This window comes from Scyliorhinus torazame, chromosome 28, assembly GCF_047496885.1.
Source record: "Scyliorhinus torazame isolate Kashiwa2021f chromosome 28, sScyTor2.1, whole genome shotgun sequence".
Lineage (NCBI taxonomy): Eukaryota > Metazoa > Chordata > Chondrichthyes > Carcharhiniformes > Scyliorhinidae > Scyliorhinus > Scyliorhinus torazame.
The window spans coordinates 22,331,697-22,356,295 of record NC_092734.1 but is presented as its reverse complement, the minus strand read 5'-3'; the positions used below and the strand labels follow the sequence as shown (position 1 = coordinate 22,356,295).

The 24,599-nt window shown below is 49.8% G+C and overlaps 1 protein-coding gene across 3 annotated transcripts in view; it reads left to right on the top strand.

Moving 5' to 3' along the window:
• Positions 1–518: 518 nt before the first annotated feature.
• LOC140403572 (very long chain fatty acid elongase 5-like) overlaps positions 519–24,599 on the top strand; it is a 68,233-nt gene continuing 44,152 nt past the window's right edge. Inside the window, exon 1 of one of the 3 annotated variants that reach the window (XM_072491630.1) lies at positions 519–536. In XM_072491630.1, the coding sequence (XP_072347731.1) occupies positions 534–536 (3 nt within the window). In that variant the 5' untranslated portion in view covers positions 519–533. Of the gene's footprint in view, positions 537–676; positions 830–24,599 lie in introns of those variants that run through there. The other 2 variants (XM_072491629.1, XM_072491628.1) reach the window with 2 other exon arrangements.

Sequence of the window (24,599 nt, the reverse complement as noted above, 5' to 3'; positions counted from 1 at the left end):
GCGACCACCTTGGAGATTTGGACTGCAAGAGGGAAGGGCAGTTTGAGACAGAATTGACCAATGCCTGCAATGCACACCTTGGTGTAAAGTGCCACCTTCTGAGATGGTTTATGAGCAGGCTGGAGAATATAGTCCTCTGTGGAAAGACAGGCAGACATTCAAAGCTATTGGATAAAAGCAAATTACTGCGGATGCTGGAATCTGAAACAAAAGAGAAAATGCTGGAAAATCTCAGCAGGTCGGGAAGCATCTGTAGGGAGAGAAAAGAGATAACGTTTCGAGTCCGATGACTTTGACAAAGAATCATGGGACTGGACACGTTAGCTCTTTTCTCTCCCTACAGATGCTGCCAGACCTGCTGAGCTTTTCCATCTTTTTCTCTTTCGATTCAAAGCTATTGCTGTGCCACAAAGCACCATCTCCGTCAGCAGAGTCAGTCTTACTCCTGGGCTGCAATACAACTGCAGTCTAATCATGGAAAGCGCTAGTTCGAAAGATGCCAGTTAAAAACGAAAGGGGATATTTTTCTGTAAATGGTAAGAAGGCTGGATGTATCTGTGTTTATTTCTAGTTTAAAGTTGATGTTTACCAGAAGCTGCCTCCCATTCCCAGCCTTCTGCGGCAGGTTTGATACACCTGGCGTCTCATTCAGTTTCAATTCATGTTGCATCCTGATAGGTCTAACCCCCCAGAAAAATGGCCCAACGTCATGACGATTGGCAAGAAGTTCCCTTCCGGAAAAAAACACACACACTTGGGTGCAGTTAGGAAACTGCCAGACGTCATTTGGAGGTACAAGATTCGCGTTGGTCCTAATCCGCTTTGCTTGGTAACTTTTGCAGTACAATGTGTTTATTAAGATGCTTCTGTGTATCCGAGAGGGAGGATTGCCTTATAGCGAAGGTCGAGCGAACGAACTGGTTTGGTGGGGTTGGATTGATCTGCAAGACACCGTCAACTGTTAGAGAGTTTATAACTACCAGGACGTTTAGCTTAGCTGTTTTAATGTTATTTTACTTTTTAGGACAGCAGTTTGGACAGTCGATCCTTTCTTTACTGCTGTTAGCACAAAGGGACTGCAGACCAGTGGACCCTGACCCTTGGACAGTTTTGCAGCGGGTTAGAATCAATTTGCCAGCTCAGAGTGGTTTGATACTGTCAGTTATTTGGGGCAGAGTTTCAGTCTTGCAACATAGTGCCTGACCTCGAGGGACCTTTTTTCAAAATAAGAGCTGGGTTGAATGTTCCTGTGACTGGGGAGTGTGACATGAGCAGCAAAAGTAGCTAGTTGCTTTTGAAAAGTCATCCAGGTGGTTCAGCTGGACTTGTGAATAAGTGTTTACAGGAGTAAATCCATTGTTTCTTTAAATAGATTTGCTGTTACACAATGAAGATGGCTTTGCAGTGAGCACATTTCGGAAAGGTCAGGTTAGAAAATTCGGAATAAGAGCACCAGGGGCTGGTTTAGAACACTGGCTAAATCGCTGGCTTTGAAAGCAGACCAAGGCAGGCCAGCAGCATGGTTCAATTCCTGTACCGGCCTCCCTGAACAGGCGCCAGAATGTGGCGACTAGGGGCTTTTCACAGTAACTTCATTGAGGCCTACTTGTGACAATAAGCAATTTTCATTTTTTTCACTTTACCAGTTGGCCATTTGGCCCCTCCAGTCTGTCCGATCATTCTATTGGGTCTGAACTGATCACACCACAACTTCCTTTGCCTGCCTTTAATCCATATTCCACAATAATAAAATCAATTATAATCTGTCGTGAAGGTTCCAGTTATTCCCTAACATCCACACAATTATGAGGGTGAGCATTCCAGATTTCCAATCCCGATCAGTCTCGCTCTAATTTAAAAATTCTTCTCTAGATTCCCCCACCAGAGAGAATAGCTTCCCCACCCCATAAAACCTTTAATTTTAACATCTCTGCAGTTATATATTAAAAAATATATCTATATTTTATTAAATTTTTCGGCCAAACAAAACAATACAAAGGTTTTCCCTTTTTCCAACAATAAAACAATATAAATAACAGTGACCATTTTAACAAGTAAATAAATAATATATAAACTAAATGGTAACTGGCATAACAAAAATAATAACTCTCCAGATAGTAAAATCAAACAATCCAATATATATAACCAAGTACAAATATCTATACCAAAACCACCCCTGAGGACCCACCCGAGCCCCCCCCCCCCCCCCCACCCCGGGTTGCTGCTGTTACCTTCCCATTTCCTTTATCGTTCTGAGAGGTAGTCAATGAACGGTTGCCACCGCCTGGTGAACCCTTGAGCCGAACCCCTTAGCGCAAACTTTATCCGTTCTAGTTTTATAAACCCTGCCATGTCATTTATCCAGGTCTCCACGCCCGGGGGTTTGGCTTCCTTCCACATAAGCAATATCCTGCGCCGGGCTACTAGGGACGCAAAGGCCAAAACATCAGCCTCTCTCGCCTCCTGCACTCCCGGCTCTTCTGCAACCCCGAATATAGCCAACCCCCAGCCTGGCTCGACCCGGACCCCCACCACCTTCGAAAGCACCTTTGCCACCCCCACCCAGAACCCCTGCAGTACCGGGCATGACCAAAACATGTGGGTGTGGTTTGCTAGGCTTCTCGAACATCCCCCACACCTATCCTCTACCCTGAAAAATTTACTAAGCCTTGCTCCGGTCATATGCGCCCTGTGCAAGACCTTGAATTGTTGAATTGTATCAGGCTTAGCCTGGTGCACGAGGATGACGAGTTTACCCTACGTAGGGCATCAGCCCACAGCCCCTCCTCAATCTCTTCCCCCAGCTCTTCTTCCCATTTTCCCTTCAGCTCATCCACCATGTTCTCCCCCTCATCTCTCATTTCCTTGTATATATCTGACACCCTACCATCCCCCACCCATGTCCCTGAGATCACTCTATCTTGAATCTCCTGCGTCGGGAGATGCGGGAATTCCCTCATCTGTTGCCTTGCAAAAGCCCTCAATTGCATATACCGAAATGCATTCCCTTGGGGCAACCCATATTTTTCCGTCAGCGCTCCCAGACTCGCAAACGTCCCGTCTACGAACAGATCTCTCAGTTGTACAACCCCAGCTCTCTGCCATGCTCCAAATCCCCCATCTATTCTCCCCGGGACAAACCTATGATTATTTCTTATCGGGGACCGCACCGAGGCTCCCGTCCTTCCCCTATGCCGTCTCCACTGCCCCCAAATTTTCAATGTTGCCACCACCACTGGACTTGTGGTGTATTTCTTCGGGGAGAACGGCAACGGCGCCGTCGCCAGTGCTTGTAGGCTGGTTCCTTTGCAGGACGCCATCTCCAATCTCTTCCACGCCGCTCCCTCCCCTTCTCCCATCCACTTACACACCATTGAGATATTGGCGGCCCAGTAGTATTCACTTAGGCTCGGTAGTGCCAGACCCCCCCTATCCCTGCTACGCTGCAAGAACCCCCTCCTCACTCTCGGGGTCTTCCCAGCTCACACAAAACTCATGACACTTTTCTCGATTTTCTTGAAAAAAGCCTTCGTGACCATCACCGGGAGGCACTGAAACACAAAAAGGAATCTCGGGAGGACTACCATTTTGACTGCCTGCACCCTACCCACCAGTGACAGGGGCACCATGTCCCATCTCTTAAAATCCTTCTCCATCTGTTCCAACAATCGTGTTAAATTAAGCCTATGTAAGGTTCCCCAACTCCTGGCTATCTGAATCCCGAAGTACCGGAAATCTCTTGTTACCCTCCTCAGCGGTAAATCATCTATTCCCCTGCTCTGCTCCCCCGGATGCACCACAAACAACTCACTCTTCCCCATATTCAATTTGTACCCCGAAAATTCCCCAAACTCCCTGAGTGTCTGCATTATCTCAGGCATCCTCTCTACTGGGTCTGCAACATACAGCAATAAATCATCTGCATACAATGATACCCGGTGTTCTTCTCCTCCCCTGAGTACTCCCCTCCACTTCCTGGAGCCCCTCAGTGCTATGGCCAGGGGCTCAATCGCCAATGCAAACAGTAACGGAGACAGGGGACACCCCTGCCTCGTCCCGCTATAAAGACGGATGTAGTCAGACCTCTGTCTGTTCACCGGGGCCCTATATAACAGCTGTACCCATCCAATAAACCCCTCTCCAAAACCAAATCTCTTCAACACTTCCCATAGGTAGCCCCACTCCACTCTGTCGAATGCTTTCTCGGCGTCCATCGCCACCACTATCTCCGCCTCCCCCTCTGGTGGGGGCATCATCATCACCCCTAGCAGCCTCCGTATGTTCGTGTTCAGCTGTCTCCCCTTAACGAACCCAGTTTGATCCTCGTGGACCACCCCCGGGACACAGTCCTCTATCCTCGTCGCCATCACCTTGGCCAGGAGCTTAGCATCTACGTTCAAAAGGGAAATGGGCCTATTGGACCCACACTGCAGCGGGGCTTTTTCCTTCTTCAAAAGGAGCGATATCGTCGCCTCCGACATAGTTGGGGGCAACTTCCCCCTTTCCCTGGCCTCATTAAAAGTACTCGTCAAAAGCGGGGCCAGTAGGTCCATATATTTCCTATAAAATTCCACCGGGAATCCGTCCGGTCCCAGGGCCTTCCCCGCCTGCATGCTCCCAATCCCCTTTACCACCTCCTCCATCTCAATCTGTGCTCCCAGTCCCGCTCTCTCCTGCTCCTCCACCTTAGGGAATTCCAGCTGATCCAGGAAACACATCATTCCCTCCTTCCCTTCCGAGGGCTGAGCCTTATATAACTTCTCATAGAATGCCTTGAACACCCCGTTCATTCTCTCCGCTCCCCGTTCCATCTCTCCCTCTTCATCTCTCACCCCACCTATCTCCCTCGCTGCTCCCCTCTTCCTCAATTGGTGGGCCAGTAGCCGACTCGCCTTCTCTCCATACTCATCCTGTACACCCTGTGCCCTCCTCCACTGTGCCTCTGCCTTACCCGTGGTCAGCAGGTCAAATTCCACATGTAACCTTTGTCTTTCCCTGTACAGTCCCTCCTCCGGTGCCTCTGCATATTGCCTGTCCACCCTCAGAAGTTCTCTCAACAGTCGCTCCCTTTCTTTATCCTCTTGCTTCCCATTATGTGCCCTTATGGATATCAGTTCCCCTCTGACCACCGCCTTCAACGCCTCCCAGACCACTCCAACCTGAACCTCTCCGTTGTCATTAAGCTCCAAGTACCTTTCGATACACCCCCTCACCCTTAGACATACCCCCTCATCCGCCAATAAGCCCATATCCATTCTCCAGAGCGGGTGCTGTTCTTTTTCCTCTCCTACCTCCAGGTCTACCCAATGTGGAGCGTGGTCCGAAATGGCTATGGCCTTTTACTCCGTCCCTGTCACCTTCGGAATCAGTGCCCTTCCCAAGACAAAAAATATCCGTGAGTATACTTTGTGAACATGGGAGAAAAATGAGAACTCCTTACTCCTAGGCCTACTAAATCTCCAGGGATCTACTCCTCCCATCTGCTCCATGAAGTCCTTGAGCACCCTGGCCGCTGCCGGCCTCCTCCCGGTCCTGGACCTCGACCGGTCCAGCCCTGGATCAAGCACTGTATTGAAGTCTTCCCCCCATTACCAACTTTCCCGCCTCCAGGTCCGGGATATGTCCCAACATGTGCCTCATAAAATTTGCATCATCCCAGTTCGGGGCGTATACGTTCACCAGAACCACCGCCTCCCCTTGCAATCTGCCACTCACCATCATATATCTACCCCCACTATCCGCCACTATGGTCTTTGCCTCAAACAGTACCCATTTCCCCACTAAGATAGCCACCCCCCTATTCTTCGCATCTAAACCCGAATGAAACACCTGCCCCACCCATCCTTTACGTAGTCTGACCTGGTCTATCAGTTTCAGGTGCGTCTCCTGCAACATAACCACATCTGCCTTTAATTTCTTTAGGTGTGCGAGTACCCGTGCCCTTTTAATCGGCCCGTTCAGCCCTCTCACGTTCCATGTGATCAACCGGGTTGGGGGGCTCTTTGCCCCCCCCCCTTGTCGACTAGCCATCCCCTTTTTTAACCCAGCTCCTCACCCGGTTCCCACGTACCCGTATATCCCACCGACGGTGCCCTCCCGCCTCGACCACCCCATCCCATAACAGCTCCCCCTTCTCCTTAGCAGCAGCAACCCAGTTAACCCCCCCCCCTCTCCGCTAGATCCCCCTCTTGCGTAATTGCACCCCCCATGTTGCTCCCAGAAGTCAGCGAACTCTGGCTGACCTCGGCTTCCCCCCTTGTCCTCGGCCCCCACTGTGCGAGGCCCCCTCCTTCCTGCGTTCCCGTTCCCGCCACAATTACCATAGCGCGGGAACAAAGCCTGCGTTTCCCACTCGGCCCCGCCCCTAATGGCGCATTTCTCTCCTTCCCCTTTCCGTCCCACCGGCGCCCACAGTTCCTCATACCCCCCCCCCCCCCCCCCCCCCAAACATGGGGAAGAGAAAAAAGTTACAGGATCACAGAATTAACAAATTGAAAAATCATCCCCCCCCCCCCTTCCCCTTCCTCGCCCCACATAATCACCCCACCACTTTGTCCCAGAAGCTCTTTCTCTCGCCAGACTATTCCAGCTTCTCGTCCAATATGAATGTCCACGCCTCTTCTGCCGTCTCAAAGTAGTGGTGCTTCCCTTGGTGTGTGACCCACAGTCTCGCCGGTTGCAACATTCCAAATTGAACCTTTTTGTGAAGCACCGCCTTAGCCCGATTGAAACTTGCCCTCCTTCTCGCCACCTCCGCACTCCAATCCTGGTATACGCGGATCACCGCGTTCTCCCACCTACAGCTCCGAATTTTCTTCGCCCATCTGAGGACCGTCTCTCTGTCGTTGTAGCGGAGAAACCTCACCACTATAGCTCGAGGTATTTCTCCAGCCTTTGGTCTTCGTGCCAGAACTCGATAGGCTCCCTCCACCTCCAAAGGGCCCGTCGGGGCCTCCGATCCCATTAGCGAGTGAAGCATCGTGCTCACATATGTCCCGACGTCCGCCCCTTCTGCGCCTTCGGGAAGACCCAGGGTTCTTAAATTCTTCCTCCTCGAGTTATTCTCCAGCGCTTCCAACCTCTCCACACACCTTTTGTGCTGCGCCTCGTGCGTCTCTGCCTTCACCACCAGGCCCTGTATTTCATCCTCGTTTTCAGCAGTCTTTGCCTTCACGACCCGAAGCTCCAGCTCTTGGGTCCTCTGCTCCTCCTTTAGCCCTTCAATCGCCTGTAATATCGGGGCCAGCAGCTCCTTCTTCAGCTCCTTCTTCAGCTCTTCCACACAGAGCCGCAGGAACTCTTGTTGCTCCGGGCCCCATAACAAACGGCCACCTTCCGACGCCATCTTGCTTCGAGCTTCCCTTCCTTGCCGCTGCTCCAGAGGATCCTCCGTAATCCGGCCGCTATCCTCTCCCTTTTGCATGCGTGTCCGGGGGGGATTCCCTTCTGGTTTACCGCACAGTGTTTTTGGCCGTTTAAATTGCCGTTGGGGCTCCTATTAAGAGCCCAAAAGTCCGTTCCAACGGGAGATGCCGAAACGTGCGACTCAGCTGGTCATTGCCCACCCGGAAGTCATCTCTGCAGTTATATATTTGTGCCCTATAATATCCAACCCATTCAACTTACTTAGACCAAGTTCCTCTGGTTCCATGTGATTTTGGGCAGGCGGATTGTAGAGCCGCTGTCCTTTTCTTTTTGGCTAGCCCTGTCTTCTTTTACCACTTGGTGATGTCCATCCTACTGACGCTCTGGTAGGTCGTACCTCTGGGAGTGAAGGACATGCCCGACCATCCTGAGTCCTCTCTCTGTTACAATGTCCTACAGGTGCCTCTAGGGGCTGGTTTAGCACAGTGGGCGAAACAGCTGGTTTATAATGCAGAACAAGATAGCAGCGCGGGTTCAATTCCCGTACCAGCCTCCCCGAACAGGCTCCTGAATGTGGCAACTAGGGGCTTTTCACAGTAACTTCATTGAAGCCTACTTGTGACAATAAGCAATTATTATTATTAACTGATCCTCTGTAGCATTTCCTCATTGGTGCTGCTGTCTCTCAGTGTGATGCTCAGGGTCTTGCGTTGGCAGCGCTGGCTGGAGACATCCAACATGACACCTTTGCCGTTCTCTTCCACGTCTCGATGAGCAGATTGTGTTTGGTAGTACTGTGGACCTGTAGAATCGCAGCTTCATGGCCGTGTTGATGGCTGTTCACACCATGTGGAGCCACTGGGAGATTGGTGCTTTGCTGATTATTGTGTGGACTTCACCTCTCTGGAGGTGTTGCTTCCTTGGTATGGGAAGTGGTTGATGTCCTTGATGCTTTTGTTGACCAATGGTAATGGGCCTTGTTGCCGTCCAGTCACCAATGCCTTAGTTTACTTTGCAGCTGATGTGCAAACCAACCTTGGTGTCACTGTTGTCAAGACTGTGACAACTGTTAATTGGTCTCATTCAACAGTACTCTGAAGAAAATACTTTAAAAAAATGTATTTAAAGGATGTGGGCGTCACTGGTTAGGCCAGCGTTTATTGCCCATCCCTAGTTGCACTTCAGAAGGTGGTGGTGAGCTGCCATCTTGAACCGCAGCAGTCCCTGAGGTGTAGGTACACCTACTGTGCTGTTACGGAGTTAGTTCCATGATGGTGATATCTGAAGCCACTTCCAGCAACAGTGAAGGACGGTGATATATTCCCTAGTTAAGTTGATGAGTGGCTTGGAGGGGACCCTCCAGCTTGTGGTATTCCCATGTGTCGTCTGCCCTAGTCCTTCTAGATGGTAGTGGTTGTGGGCTTGGAAGGTGCTGTCTCAGGAACCTTGGCGAGCTTCTGCAGTGCATCTCGTAGGTAGATGGTACACACGGCTGCTACTGTTTGTCAGTGGTGGAGGGTTTGAATGTTTGTGGAAGGGGTACCAATCAAGCGGACTACTATGTCTTGGATGGTGTGGAGCTTCGAGTGTTGTGTCAGAGCTCTACTCATTCAGGAAAGTGGAGAGTATTCCATTGCACTCCTGACTTGTGCCTTGTTGATGGTGAGTTACTCGCTGTATGATTCCTAACCTTTGACCTGCTCTGGTAGCAGCAGTATTTATATGGCTAGTTCAGTTTCTCATCAATGGTAACCCTCAGGATGTTGATAGTGGGGGATTGAGTGGTAATGCCATTGAATGTCAAGGGGTGGTTAGATCCTCTCTTGTATGAGATGGTCTTTGCCTGGCACTTGCTACTGGGCTGGCAACTTGGGCTATTGAACGTTTTTTAAACTTCATTCATCAGAGCAGCTTCATGTTATAGGAGTTAATGCAATAGAAGCTACTGATTTAAATGTTTGATATGCAATAAAAGGAAATTGTTCAACAGGCAAAGTCACACAGCTCGCCTTTGTTTTTTCGATGTGTTTGCTTTTTCCCCCTCCTGCAATTGCATACCTGGCAATTATTTACCTTCAATTTATCTAACACCACTTTATTCCTCGTGCTCCACTGCCACTCTTACACCCCCACCAGTGCATCCAAACTTCTGATCCACGATGGTGATATCTGAAGCCACTTCCAGGGAATGTGCGAGAGAGTTCTGGAGTAATCCTCCAATTTCCCTGGCTCTCTCGCTCTAAAACATTTGGGCATGGCAGTGATTGGCTTAGCACCATGACCCATTTCAGACAATGAAAGAGTTTTGATTTCAGCTCACAGACAAAACCCGTCCGCTGTGTTCCTGAAGAGATCAGAGAGAAATGTGGTGTCTATTACCTTTCCTTCCAGAGTCACATTGCCAGACTCTTTGTTGTCATTGGTGTTATGTCAGGAGGTATAGTATTACCCGTAAACTGATTGGTGAGCCTTGCTCTTCAGAGACATAGAACCTTGCTGAATATTGACAGCAGACATCCCCCTCACAGTCGCTGGATTCCCACCCACTATCCCTCACAGCCCCTCCCTTGCCGTGTCTCCCTCAGCCACTTCCTGGCTGCCTCTCCGACTCCGTTGTAGCAGTTTCCCCACCCTCCTGTCACGCAGCCTCTCTCACCATCGCTCCTCTGGTCCTCAGGCCTGAACATGACAATTTTCCCACTGCTTGCTGCTTCTCCAACTACAGACATTTTCTCCCTCTGGTGAGCCGCCCTGTGAGCCTATCAGCAATAAACAGACTGTGATTGGAGCAGTAGCTCCTCCAATCTGTCACTTCAACTTACTTGTTACTTATGTGTATTTTGAACATGGGTGGGCGGGGTTGTTCGAAACCTTTACTGTGCTGGTCTCTGGCCCACAGGCCACATGTTGGATATTGTGACAATCTACCATGCATTGTGTTCTCACACATGAGGTTAAATCTCACGGGATCCAGAGTGAGGTAGCCAATTGGATACAAAATTGACTTTGTGACAGAAGACAAAGGGTGGTAGTAGAGGGTTGTTTTTCAAATTGGAGGCCTGTGACCAGTGGTGTGCCTCAGGGATCAGGGCTGGGTCCACTGGTACTTGTTATTTATATTAATGATTTGGATGAGAATTTAGGAGGCATGGTTAGTAAGTTTGCGGATGACACCAAGATTGGTGGCATAGTGGACAGTGAAGAAGGTTATCTACGATTGCGCCGGGATTTTGATCAATTGGGCCAGTGGGACGACGAATGGCAGATGGAGTTAAATTTAGATAAATGTGAGGGGATGCATTTTGGTAGTTCGAATCAGGGCAGGACCTACTCAGTTAATGGTAGGGTGTTGGGGAGAGTTACAGAACAAAGAGATCTAGGCGTACAGGTTCATAGCTCCTTGAAAGTGGAGTCGCAGGTAGACAGGGTGGTGAAGAAGGCATTCAGGTTTCATTGGTCAGAACATTGAATACAAGAGTTGGGATGTCTTGCTGAAGTTGTACAAGACATTTGTAAGGCCACACTCGTGTCCATGAAAGAATTTTAAAAACCAGCATTCATGGCTCACAGGTGAATACAAAAGCAGGGATTGGCCATTCAGCCCTTCGAACACATTCCTATCATTCAAGGAGATCATGGCATATCTTCCACTTTAACACCATTTTCCAGCACACTATCTCCATATCCCTTGCTGTTTGTAATATGTAGAAATCTATCGATCTCAGCCTGGAACATATTCGAGGATTGAACCTCTACAGCCCTCTGGGGAAGAGAATTCCAAAGACTAACAACCCTCTGAAGAAGAAATTCTTCTTCATCTCTATCTTAAATGGGATCTTGAACATTCAGGTTCCAGCCTTGGTCACATTGCAACCACATGTTTGTAATGGCTATCATAATCATACTAATTACAAGCACGCATTCAGATAAAGTGCTGTAAATGCAGTTTTTTAAAACCATATTTTGCCTGCTCTGACCTTATTTGCTCTTGTGTGCTATTCTGTTTGTTGATTCTGTCCCGGTAACATTTTGGTTATCATTGCCTATATTATAAACCTACCAACTCTGCTCCGCCATTCGATCATGGCTGACCTCATCCTGGTCTTAACTCCACCGTCCTGCCCGTCCTCCATAACCCTTCAACCCATTACAAAAGATCTCTCTGACTTCTTCTTAAATTTACTCACTGTCCCAGCATCCACCGCACTGGAGGGGAGTGAATTCCACAAATTCACAACCCTTTGGGAGAAGTAGTTTTTCCTCATATCCGTTTTAAATTATCCTAAGACTATGACCTCTCGTTAAATGCTTCGCAAGAGGAAGCATCAGCTCCAAGTCTACTTTATCCATACCTTTTATCATCTTGTATACCTCAATTTGATCTCCCCTCTTTCTTCTAAACTCGAGAGTATAGCCCTAAACTGTTCAATCTCTCTTTTCATATGACAAATCCCTCATCTGTGGAATCAACCTAGTGAACCTCCTCTGAACTGCCTCCAAAGCCACTACATCTTTCCTCAAATAAGGGGACCAAAACTGCGCACAATATTCCAGGTGCGGTCTTACCAAAGCCTTGTATATTTGCAACAACACTTCCCTTTTATACTCTATTCCTTTAGCTATAAATGCCAACATTCCATTCGCTTTCCTTATTATCTGCTGTACCTGTGTGCTAGCTTTCTGTGACTCCTGAACGAGGACCCCAGATCCCTCCGCAAAGGAGCACCCTGAAGTCTCTCCCCATTTAGATAATTTGCCTTCCCATTTTTTGGACCAAAATGCATGACCTCACATTTATTCACGTTAAACTCCACCTGATACATTTTGACCTATCTATATCCGTATGTAAGGTTCTTATTTCCTCATTACAACTTACTGTCTCCCTATTTTTGTGTCTGCAAATTTGGCTGTAGAATGCTCCCAAAAGTAGATGCACCACCAAAACAGAGCCTAAACCTAACCTCTTGCAGCCACGAATCAACGAGGATTAAAGCCTTTCAACTCGACTCCATAAAGTTAAAACAGTGACCAACAATTCTTGGTACATTGCACTAACCATGCAGACCGAGAAAAGACAAAAAGATGTGCATTAGGATAAAACCAAAGATTGAAAGATGAGCAGAGTTGGAGTGCAGGCTACATCACGTGACCCCTTTTGTGTACATTTTACTTTTCCCTTTGTGAATTTTTTGTTTTATTCTTCTGTGCTATAATGAGCATCGCTGACCAGTCCAGAAAGTGTTGTCAATCTCTAATTGTCCTTGAGAAAGTGGTGGTGAACTGCAGTCCATGTGGTGTAGGTACACCCCCTGTGCTATTAGGGAGGGAGTTCCAGGATTTTGACCCAGCGACAAGTGATGGTTTATTTCTAAGACTGGATTGTGTTTGGCTTGGAGGGCAACTTGCAGGTGGTGGTGATCCTATCCATCTGCTGCCCTTGTCCTTCGAGGTGGTAGTGGTTGCATATTTGGAAGGTGCTGTTGGAGGAGTCTTGGTGACATTTTCCAGCGGTACACACTGCAGGCATGTGAAGTAGGTGGTGGAGGGAGGGGATGTGTAAGATGGCAGATTATGTGGGATACTTTATCCTGGTTGGTGTCAAGCTTTTTGAGTGTTGTTGGAACCACACTCATTCAGTGGAGACTTCCATCACACTCCTGACTTGTGTCCTGTAGATGGTGGACATGCTTTGGAGAGTCGGGAGGTGGGTTAGTTGGTGCAGAATTACCAGCCTGCCCAAGTAGGCACCGTGTTTTTTGTGATTGGCCCAGTTAAATTTCTGGTCAGTGGTTACTCCAGGATGTTGATGGTGTGGGATTTAACAATACTAATGTTGTCAGGAGGGAGATAGTTAATTGCCTCTTGTTGAACATGGTCACTGCCTGACACTGTACCACGCATCAGCTCAAGCCTGAATGTTGTCCAGGTCTTGCTGCATATCGTCACGGACTGCTTCAGTGGGCAATAGTTGGGAAATGCTGGAAGGATTAGCAAGCTATTGTGATGAACAGTCTGTCCGTGGCCAACAGTCCGAGAGTGAGACTTGAAACAGGTGCTTCTGACTTTGAGGCAAGGGCAGTACATAGTGATCCACAATCCCACAGGGGTGATGGACTTTTAAAACAGATGAGTCTTGTTACAGCTGCACAGAGCATCGGTGAGAACACAAGTGAAGTGCTGTGTACGGTTTTAGTCTCCTCATTTCGGGAGATATATTAGCAATGGAGTGAGTTCAAAATTGATTCCTGAGATGAAGGAGATTGTCTCCTGAGGAAAGGTTGAGAAGATTGGACTTGTATTCGCTGGTGTTCAGAAGAATAAGAGATGATTTCATTGAAGTGTGAGGGGGGTTGACATGGTAGATGCTGGGGGCATGTTTCCTCTTTTGAGAGAATTCAGAATAAGGGGAGTAGGGACTCCCATTTCGGACATGGACGAGGAGAATTTTCTTCTGAGGGTTGTTGATTATGAAATTCTCTACTCCCGGTGGGCAAATCAGTGGGCGCTGGATCATTACTGCCCAGCTTTGTTATGCTTTTATGATCCTATACAACACAGATTGGCAGCCAGTTCACTCAGATGGCCAGGAGTGTGGTGGAGGATAACAATCCTGGGACAGGTTCAGGTCATTGTAGGGACCCACCTCTTTGTTTTTCCCTATTGTGACACCAAGACACTGACCATGATTAGCAAATCTTGGTGGACTGCAGCCAAGTGTGAAAACAGAGAAACACTCTGTACCGGTCATTGACTGCAGCTTCCAAGCTGCCCAGGCACCTTGGCCCTCTGTGCCTCTGGGTCCATGTGAAAACAGCTGAGCGAGCGGGGACAGCATCACGCACTCTTCCTGTACTTTCATCAAATTCCTTAGCACAGGTTAGTTAGCTGCAAAAATGTGACCTTTGAAATTTGGGTTTGTGTTATACATAGCACAGTATAAATACACACTGGATGATAAGACTTTTGCAAGGGCAGGAGGGCACTTGGGCGGTGCCCCCTAATGCTATTTACACTTTGTTGTTTATTTACATGGTTTTAGACTTTAGACCGTTTCTTCTTTTTGTCCTTTTGTTCTCTTTCCGCCTTTGCTGCATTCGTTGTGCCGTGGGGATCCCCTGTGTTTTCTTTCCCACTTGTGTTGCTCGCTCTTTTCTCCCTCCTGGCTCTCCTCCCTTGTTCCCCCCCCCCCCCTCCTCTTTCCTTTTGCGTCTTGGCTACCTGACCTTTGTTCCTGGCTACTTATGTGCTAGCCACAAACAGGTCCCGGAACAGCCGGGTGAATGGCTCCTATGATTTGTGGAAGCCATCTTCCGACCCACGGGTGGCGAATTTGATTTTCTCCGCTTGGAGAAATTTTGATAGGTCGGACAGCCAGTCTGCAGCTTTACGTGGTGCTGCTGAACACCAGCTGAGCAGGATTCTACTCGGGCGATCAGGGAGGCAAAGGCAAGGGAGTCGGCCCTTCTCCCCATGAACAGATCTGGCTGGTCTGATAGACCGCCACTTTCGGGCATGGCTCCATCCTCATCCCCACCACTTTGGGCATGATGCACGATCAATGACTACTAAAGCGAGGTTGTAGTCCAACTGAAGGCTTTAATAAGCTAGATGTTTCCCCCAGCTCAGGTACAGAAAGAAAGCTGCTGGGGTGGCACGGGCTCTTATACCCCACCTTGCAGGGCGGAGCTACCATACAGCTTGACCAATGAGAAACATACATTATCTACCAATGGTGTTACGAGGTACCGTAATACTTCTACACAGACTACCACATTCACCCCCTGTTTAAAAAGAGTCCAGCAGGGGTGGTGGCTTGGTATTACAACAGGATAACATGGTAGAAGTTATAGTTATGGAGGTACCGTAATACCTCCGTACAGCGTTTTGTCTTATCATAATTTACAATTTCACAATTAACTATATACACTTTAAAATGAAGCAATCAGTCGATCAGGGGCCTTAGTTTTCTTCTGTGATCGTCGAAGCTTTGGTGGTGACGCCGGTGGAGGTTCGTGCGTCTGAGACTCCAGGAGCGTGGTTTCGATCTCTGTGGCAGCTTCAACACCCCTAGACGGCGCTGGTGGGGAAGCCGATTGACCTGGGAAGGGAGTGTCTGCGGGGTGCGTCGGTGGGCGGGGGGGCCTAGACAGAGCCGGCGGAAGAACCGATCCTCCTCAGAAGGGGGCGGCTGTAAGGTGCACCGGTGGGAGGGAGGGTGGGACTGGTGGCTGGGGTGTGCGTGGGCATCCGGCGGGCGCCAGGTCTTGTAGGGAGACCGTATCTTGTCGGCCGTCGGGGTACGCCACATAGTCGTACTGGGGGTTAGCATGGAGAAGATGGACCCTCTCGACCAATGGGTCCGACTTGTGCGCCCGCACGTGTTTTCGGAGCAGGATGGGTCCGGGAGCTGCCAGCCAGGTCGGGAGCGAGGTCCCAGAGGAGGACTTCCTGGGGGAAGACGAGGAGACAAAGAACAAAGAAACAAAGAAATGTACAGCACAGGAACAGGCCCTTCGGCCCTCCAAGCCCGTGCCGACCATACTGCCCGACTAAACTACAATCTTCTACACTTCCTGGGTCCGTATCCTTCTATTCCCATCCTATTCATATATTTGTCAAGATGCCCCTTAAATGTCCCTATCGTCCCTGCCTCCACTACCTCCTCCGGTAGTGAGTTCCAGGCACCCACTACCCTCTGCGTAAAAAACTTGCCTCGTACATCTACTCTAAACTTTGCCCCTCTCACCTTAAACCTATGCCCCCTAGTAATTGACCCCTCTACCCTGGGGAAAAGCCTCTGACTATCCACTCTGTCTATGCCCCTCATAATTTTGTATACCTCTATCAGGTCGCCCCTCAACCTCCTTCGTTCCAGTGAGAACAAACCGAGTTTATTCAATCGCTCCTCATAGCTTATGCCCTCCATACCAGGCAACATTCTGGTAAATCTCTTCTGCACCCTCTCTAAAGCCTCCACATCCTTCTGGTAGTGTGGCGACCAGAATTGAACACTATACTCCAAGTGTGGCCTAACTAAGGTTCTATACAGCTGCAACATGACTTGCCAATTCTTATACTCAATGCCCCGGCCAATGAAGGCAAGCATGCCGTATGCCTTCTTGACTACCTTCTCCACCTGTGTAGCCCCTTTCAGTGATCTGTGGACCTGTACTCCTAGATCTCTTTGACTTTCAATACTCTTGAGGGTTCTACCATTCACTGTATATTCCCTACCTGCATTAGCCCTTCCAAAATGCATTACCTCACATTTGTCCAGGTTAAACTCCATCTGCCATCTCTCCGCCCAAGTCTCCAGACAATCTAAATCCTGCTGTATCCTCAGACAGTCCTCATCGCTATCCGCAATTCCACCAACCTTTGTGTCGTCTGCAAACTTACTAATCAGACCAGTTACATTTTCCTCCAAATCATTTATATATACTACAAAGAGCAAAGGTCCCAGCACTGATCCCTGTGGAACACCACTGGTCACAGCCCTCCAATTAGAAAAGCATCCCTCCATTGCTACCCTCTGCCTTCTATGGCCTAGCCAGTTCTGTATCCACCTTGCCAGTTCACCCCTGATCCCGTGTGACTTCACCTTTTGTACTAGTCTACCATGAGGGACCTTGTCAAAGGCCTTACTGAAGTCCATATAGACAACATCTACTGCCCTACCTGCATCAATCATCTTAGTGACCTCCTCGAAAAACTCTATCAAGTTAGTGAGACACGACCTCCCCTTCACAAAACCGTGCTGCCTCTCACTAATACGTCCATTTGCTTCCAAATGGGAGTAGATCCTGTCTCGAAGAATTCTCTCCAGTAATTTCCCTACCACTGAAGTAAGGCTCACCGGCTTGTAGTTCCCGGGATTATCCCTGCCACCCTTCTTAAACAGAGGAACAACATTGGCTATTCTCCAGTCCTCCGGGACATCCCCTGAAGACAGCGAGGATCCAAAGATTTCTGTCAAGGCCTCAGCAATTTCCTCTCCAGCCTCCTTCAGTATTCTGGGGTAGATCCCATCCGGCCCTGGGGACTTATCTACCTTAATATTTTTTAAGACACCCAACACCTCGTCTTTTTGGATCACAATGTGACCCAGGCTATCTACACCCCCTTCTCCAGACTCAACATCTACCAATTCCTTCTCTTTGGTGAATACTGATGCAAAGTATTCATTTAGTACCTCGCCCATTTCCTCTGGCTCAACACATAGATTCCCTTGCCTATCCTTCAGTGGGCCAACCCTTTCCCTGGCTACCCTCTTGCTTTTTATGTAAGTGTAAAAAGCCTTGGGATTTTCCTTAACCCTATTTGCCAATGACTTTTCATGACCCCTTCTAGCCCTCCTGACTCCCTGCTTAAGTTCCTTCCTACTTTCCTTATATGCCACACAGGCTTTGTCTGTTCCCAGCCTTTTAGCCCTGACAAATGCCTCCTTTTTCTTTTTGACGAGGCCTACAATATCATTCGTCATCCAAGGTTCCCGAAAATTGCCGTATTTGTCTTTCTTCCTCACAGGAACATGCCTGTCCTGTATTCCTATCAACTGACACTTGAAAGCCTCCCACATGTCAGATGTTGATTTGCCCTCAAACATCCGCCCCCAATCTATGCTCTTCAGTTCCCGCCTAATATTGTTATAATTAGCCTTCCCCCAATTTAGCACATTCATCCTCGGACCACTCTTATCCTTGTCCACCAGTACTTTAAAACTTACTGAATTGTGGTCACTGTTACCGAAATGCTCCCCTACTGAAACATCTACCACCTGGCCGGGCTCATTCCCCAATACCAGGTCCAGTACCGCCTCTTCCCTAGTTGGACTGTTTACATATTGTTTTAAGAAGCCCTCCTGGATGCTCCTTACAAACTCTGCCCCGTCTAAGCCCCTGGCACTAAGTGAGTCCCAGTCAATATTGGGGAAGTTGAAGTCTCCCATCACCACAACCCTGTTGTTTTTACTCTTTTCCAAAATCTGTCTACCTATCTGCTCCTCTATCTCCCGCTGGCTGTTGGGAGGCCTGTAGTATACCCCCAACATTGTGACTGCACCCTTCTTATTCCTGATCTCTACCCATATAGCCTCACTGCCCTCTGAGGTGTCCTCTCGCTGTATAGCTGTGATACTCTCCTGAACAAGTAGCGCAACTCCGCCTCCCCTTTTACATCCCCCTCTATCCCGCCTGAAACATCTAAAACCTGGAACGTTTAGCTGCCAATCCTGCCCTTCCCTCAACCAGGTCTCTGTAATGGCAACAACATCATAGTTCCAAGTAGTAATCCAAGCTCTAAGTTCATCTGCCTTACCCGTAATGCTCCTTGCATTAAAACATATGCACTTCAGGCCACCAGACCCGCTGTGTTCAGCAACTTCTCCCCGTCTGCTCTGCCTCAGAGCCACACTGTCCATATTCCCTAGTTCTCCCTCAACGCTCTCACCTTCTGACCTATTGCTCCCGTGCCCACCCCCCTGCCATACTAGTTTAAACCCTCCCGTGTGACACTAGCAAATCTCGCGGCCAGGATATTTATGCCTCTCCGGTTTAGATGCAACCCGTCCATCTTATACAGGTCACACCTGCCCCGGAAGAGCTCCCAGTGGTCCAGATAACCGAAACCCTCCCTTCTACACCAGCTGTTTAGCCACGTGTTTGTCTGCTCTATCTTCCTATTTCTAGCCTCACTGGCACGTGGCACAGGGAGTAATCCCGAGATTACAACCCTCGAGGTCCTGTCTTTTAACTTTCTGCCTAGCTCCCTGAACTCCTGCTGCAGGACCTCATGCCTCTTCCTGCCTATGTCGTTAGTACCAATATGTACAACGACCTCTACCTGTTTGCCCTCCCCCTTCAGGATTCCCTCTACCCGTTCGGAGACATCCTGGACCCTGGCACCAGGGAGGCAACATACCATCCTGGAGTCTCTTTCACGTCCACAGAAGCGCCTATCTGTTCCCCTGACTATAGAGTCCCCTATAACTATTACTCTTCTGCGCTTTGACCCTCCCTTCTGAACATCAGAGCCAGCCGTGGTGCCACTGCTCTGGCTGCTGCTGTTTTCCCCTGATAGGCTATCCCCCCCGACAGTATCCAAAGGGGTATACCTGTTCGAGAGGGGGACAACCACAGGGGATTCCTGCACTGACTGCCTGCCCTTTCTGGTGGTCACCCATTTCTCTGCCTGCACCTTGGGTGTGACCACACTTACATAACTGCGATCTATGACGCTTTCCGCCACCTGCATGCTCCTAAGTGCATCCAATTGCTGCTCCAACCGAACCATGCGGTCTGTGAGGAGCTGCAGTTGGGTGCACTTTCTGCAGATGAAGCCATCCAGGACGCTGGAAGCCTCCCGGACCTGCCACATCTCACAGTCAGAGCACAGCACCCCTCTAACTGACATTGCGTCAATTAATTAAAATTAAAATTTGTCTTTTTTTTTTTAATAAATACTTTTTTTTTTTAAAATTACAAAGTTACTGTCAACTAGACGTTTGTGAGGTGTTTGGTTGGTCATGGTACACAGCAGTGACCGGATGGAGTGGAGGGCATCCGGGACGACTTTCTGCCAGCGGGAGACTGGGAGATTCCTGGACCGTAGGGCCAGTAGGACGGTCTTCCAGACCGTTCCTTTCTCCCTCTCTACCTGTCCGTTACCCCGGGGGTTGTAACTGGTCGTCCTGCTCGAGGCAATGCCCTTGCTGAGCAGGAATTGACGCAGTTCGTCGCTCATAAAGGAGGACCCCCTATCACTATGTATGTAAGCGGGGAACCCGAACAGCGTAAAGATGCTATGGAGGGCCTTGATGACGGTTGTTGCGGTCATGTCGGGGCAGGGAAAGACGAATGGGAATCTGGAGTATACGTTAATCACGTTCAGGAAGTACGTGTTGCGGTCGGTGGAGGGGAGGGGGCCTTTGAAGTCCATACTGAGGTGTTCAAAGGGACGGGAAGCCTTTATCAGGTGCACTTTCTCTGGCCTGTAGAAGTGCGGTTTGCACTCCGCGCAGATTTGGCAATTCCTGGTGGCTGTCCTGACCTCCTCGATGGAGTAGGGCAGGTTGCGGGTCTTGATAAAATGGAAAAGCGAGTGACCCCCGGGTGGCAGAGGTCCTCGTGGAGGGCTCGGAGGCGGTCCACTTGTGCGTTGGCACATGTGCCGCGGGACAGGGCATCAGGAGGCTCGTTTAGCTTCCCGGGACGAAACAAAATCTCGTAGTTATAGGTGGAGAGTTCGATCCTTCACCGCAAGATCTTATCGTTTTTTATCTTGCCCCGCTGTGCATTATCGAACATGAAGGTGACCGACCGTTGGTCAATGAGGCCAGGTAATGCTTCCAATGCCGCACAGCTTCTAAAAAGGGCCTCCTTTTCGACTGAGGAGTGGCGGATTTCAGAAGCATGGAGGGTACGTGAGAAGAAGGCCACAAGTCTGCCCGCTTGGTTGAGGGTGGCCGCTAGAGCTACGTCGGACGCATCGCTCTCGACCTGGAAGGGGAGGGACTCGTCAATGGCGTGCATTGTGGCCTTTGCAATGTCTGCTTTGATGCGGCTGAAGGCCTGGCGGGCCTCTATCGACAGGGGAAAAACTGTGGATTGAATCAGGGGACGGGCCTTGTCTGCATATTTGGGGACCCACTGGGCATAGTAAGAAAAAAAGCCTAGGCAGCGCTTCAGGGCCTTGGAGCAGTGAGGGAGGGGGAACTCCATAAGGGGGCGCATGCATTCAGGGTCAGGGCCTATAACTCCATTTCGCACTACGTAGGCTAGGCGGTCGGTGCTAAACACTCATTTATACTTGTTATACGCAAGGTTAAGGACTTTGCGATCTGGAGGAATTTTCGGAGGTTGGTGTCGTGGTCCTGCTGGTCATGGCCGCAGATGGTGACATTAACGAGATATGGGAATGTTGCCCGTAAACCGTACCGGTCAACCATTCGGTCCATCTCGCGCTGGAAGACCAAGTTAGTGACACCGAAGGGAACCCTTAAGAAGTGATAGAGCTGCCCATCTGCCTCGAAGGCAGTGTATTTGCGGTCACTGGTGCGGATGGGGAGCTGGTTGTAGGCGGACTTAAGATCCACCGTGGAGAAGACCTTGTAATGCGCGATCCTGTTTACCAGGTCGGATATGTGGGGGAGAGGGTACGCGTCCAGCTGCGTAAACCTGTTGATGGTCTGACTGTAGTCGATGACCATCCTATGCTTCTCCCCGGTCTTTACCACCACTACTTGAGCTCTCCAGGGACTGTTGCTAGCTTCAATGACTCCTTCCCTCAGTAGCCGTTGGACCTCTGACCTAATAAAGATCCAATCCTGGGCACTGTACCGTCTGGTCCTGGTGGCGGCGGGTTTGCAATCCGGGGTGAGGTTCGCAAACAGGGAAGGCGGATCGACCTTGAGGGTCGCGAGGCCGCAGACAATGAGGGGGGGTATAGGACCGCCGAATTTGAAAGTTAGACTTTGGGATTACACTGGAAGTCGAAACCTAGGAGTGTGGCCGCGCAGAGGTGGGGAAGAACGTAGAGCCGGTAATTTTTTAACTCCCTTCCCTGGACCGTGGCGTTTGCTACACAAAACCCTTTTATCTCTACTGAGTGGGAACCGGAGGCCAAGGAGATTTTTTGATGGACGGGGCGAGAACAGCGCCTTACCGTGTTGGGGTGGATGAAGCACTCTGTGCTCCCAGAGTCGATTTAAGCAGGACGCCTCGTGCCCGTTGATTAGAACTGTTGTTGCAGCAGTTGAGAGTGTTCGAGGCCGAGACTGGTCCAGGGTCACCGAGGCTAAGCGCGGCAGCAGCTGGGTGTCCTCGCCGGGCGGTGTGTGGTCATCGGCACAGAGGTCCTGGGAGTCCATCCAAGATGGCAGCGCCCACTGGTCGCACATGGCTGTGGGTGCACAAAATGGCAGCGTCCATCTATCACACGTGGCATCAGCGGGACAAGATGGCAGCGCCCGGAAGCCACACGTGGCCCTGGGGAGGAAGATGGCGGCGCTCGCTGGCCGCACAGGGTCCGTAGAGAGGGTTGTGGTGGCGGCCTGCATTCGCTTCCGGAGACCACCCGGGCCTGGTATATCGCCACGAAATGGCCCTTTTTGCCGCACCCTTTACATGTGGACGAACGGGCTGGGCAGTGCTGTCGGGGGTGTTTGGCTTCCCGCGAAAATAGCAGCGGGATGTGGGTGCCTCAGAGTTGGCTGCAGGGGGGTTCCATGCTGCCCATGCGTTTCGGGAGCCGGCAAGGGACTGTGCTTCCTTGAGGCCTAGAGTCTCTTTCTCCAGCAAAAATTGGCGGATTTGAGAGGACAGCATACCCGCAACGAAAGCGTCCCGAATCAACAGTTCAATGTGGTCGTTTGCTGAAGCTTGTGGGCAGCTGCAGTTTCTCCTCAACACCAGGAGCGCACAGTAGAATTCTTCCAGTGACTCACCAGGAATTTGTTGCCACATCGCTAGTAGATGCCGGGCGTAGACCTGATTTACAGGGCGAATGTAGTGTCCTTTCAGCAACTCCATCGTGGCATCGAAGTTGCCCATGTCCTCGATGAGGGTGTAAACTTCTGGGCTCACCCTCGAGCAGGATTTGCAGTTTCTGTTCTCCTATGGGTGTGTTTTCTGCCGTTCCGAGGTAGCCGTTGAAGCACGCCAGCCAGTGCTTGAAAGTCACCGCCGAGTTTACTGCATGGGGGCTGAGTTGCAGACATTCCGGCTTGATTCGGAGCTCCATTCTTTAAATCTAGCTTATTAAATTGATGCACTATCAATGACCACTAAAGCGAGGTTGTAGTCCAACTGAAGGCTTTAATAAGCTAGATGTTCCCCCCAGCAGCTCAGGTACAGAAAGAAAGCTGCTGGGGCGGCATGGGCTCTTATACCCCACCTTGCAGGGCGGAGCTACCATACAGCTTGACCAATAATAAACATACATTATCTACCAATGGTGTTCCAACAATTCTAGATACCATAATACTTCTACACAGACTACCACAGGACATTACCTTGAAGAAGGCTGTCCAGTACCCGGCAAGTATTGTCCAGTATTTTGACCTGACAGTCTGTGTATAGGTCTCTAACCGTCAATGTCCTCCCCCCCCCCCCTCCCGTCCATCCGGTCTCCACCTTCTAAAGGTGGCGTCTGTGAGTGCCGGCGCGAACCTACGGTTGTTGCAGATGGGGGCCTTAGGGGACATTTTGGCCGAATTGTTGTCGTAGCTGATTCCAGGACTGGAGTGTTGCAGCCACCACTGGGCTGCTTGAGTACTATTTGGGTGGGGATTGGAATGCCGCGTCTCCCAGCAGGAGGCCTCCTCCCTGAGCACCCACTTGGCTTTTGGCTCCTTTATCCATCCCATTACTCTTTCTGTTGTCGCCGCCAGTGGTAGCACTGTAGGTTTGTGAGGGCTAGTCCCCCTTGGTTTTTGTTTTCTGTAAGACTTTCTTTGGGGTCATTCCTTGTGGTCCTTCCCCCCCCCCCCCCCCCCCCCCCCCACACACACACACACACACACACACACACAAAGCCATAATTAGTTTGTCCAGTAAGTTGAAAAAGGCCTTGGGGATATAGATCGGGATGGATCTAAGTAGGAATAGGTACCTGGGCAGCACGTTCATTTTGATCATCTGCACTCCCCCCACCAGAGAGTGCGGGCATGTGTTCCATCTCTGCAGGCTTTGAAATCACTTTGAGCTTGGATATACTCTAACAACGAGGAGTCTGCCACCACGACAGCACAATAGCGGCCATTTAGCCCAACCAATCCGTGCTGGTGTTTATGTTCCGCTGGAGACTCCTCCCATCTTTCCTCACCAGGGTAACTCTCTCTTTCCTACTCCTTCATGTTTTTCTTTTTTTTTTAAATTTAGAGTATCCAATTCATTTTTCCCAATTAAGGGGCAATTGAACATGGTCAATCCATTTGCCCTGCACATCTTTGGGTTGTGGGGGCGAAACACGGAGAGAATGTGCAAACTCCACACAGCCAGTGACCCAGAGCCGGGATCGAACCTGGGACCTCGGTGCCGTGAGGCAGCAATGCTAACCACTGCGTCACCATGCTGCCACATGTTTTTCTAACCTCACCTTAAATCCATTTATAGTATTCTCTTCAACTACTTCCTGTGGTAGCAAGTTCCTCAACCTTACTGCTGTCTGGATATTCTGAATTCCCTATTGGATTTCTTGGAGACCTATCTTATTTGGATGACCTCGAGTTATGCTCT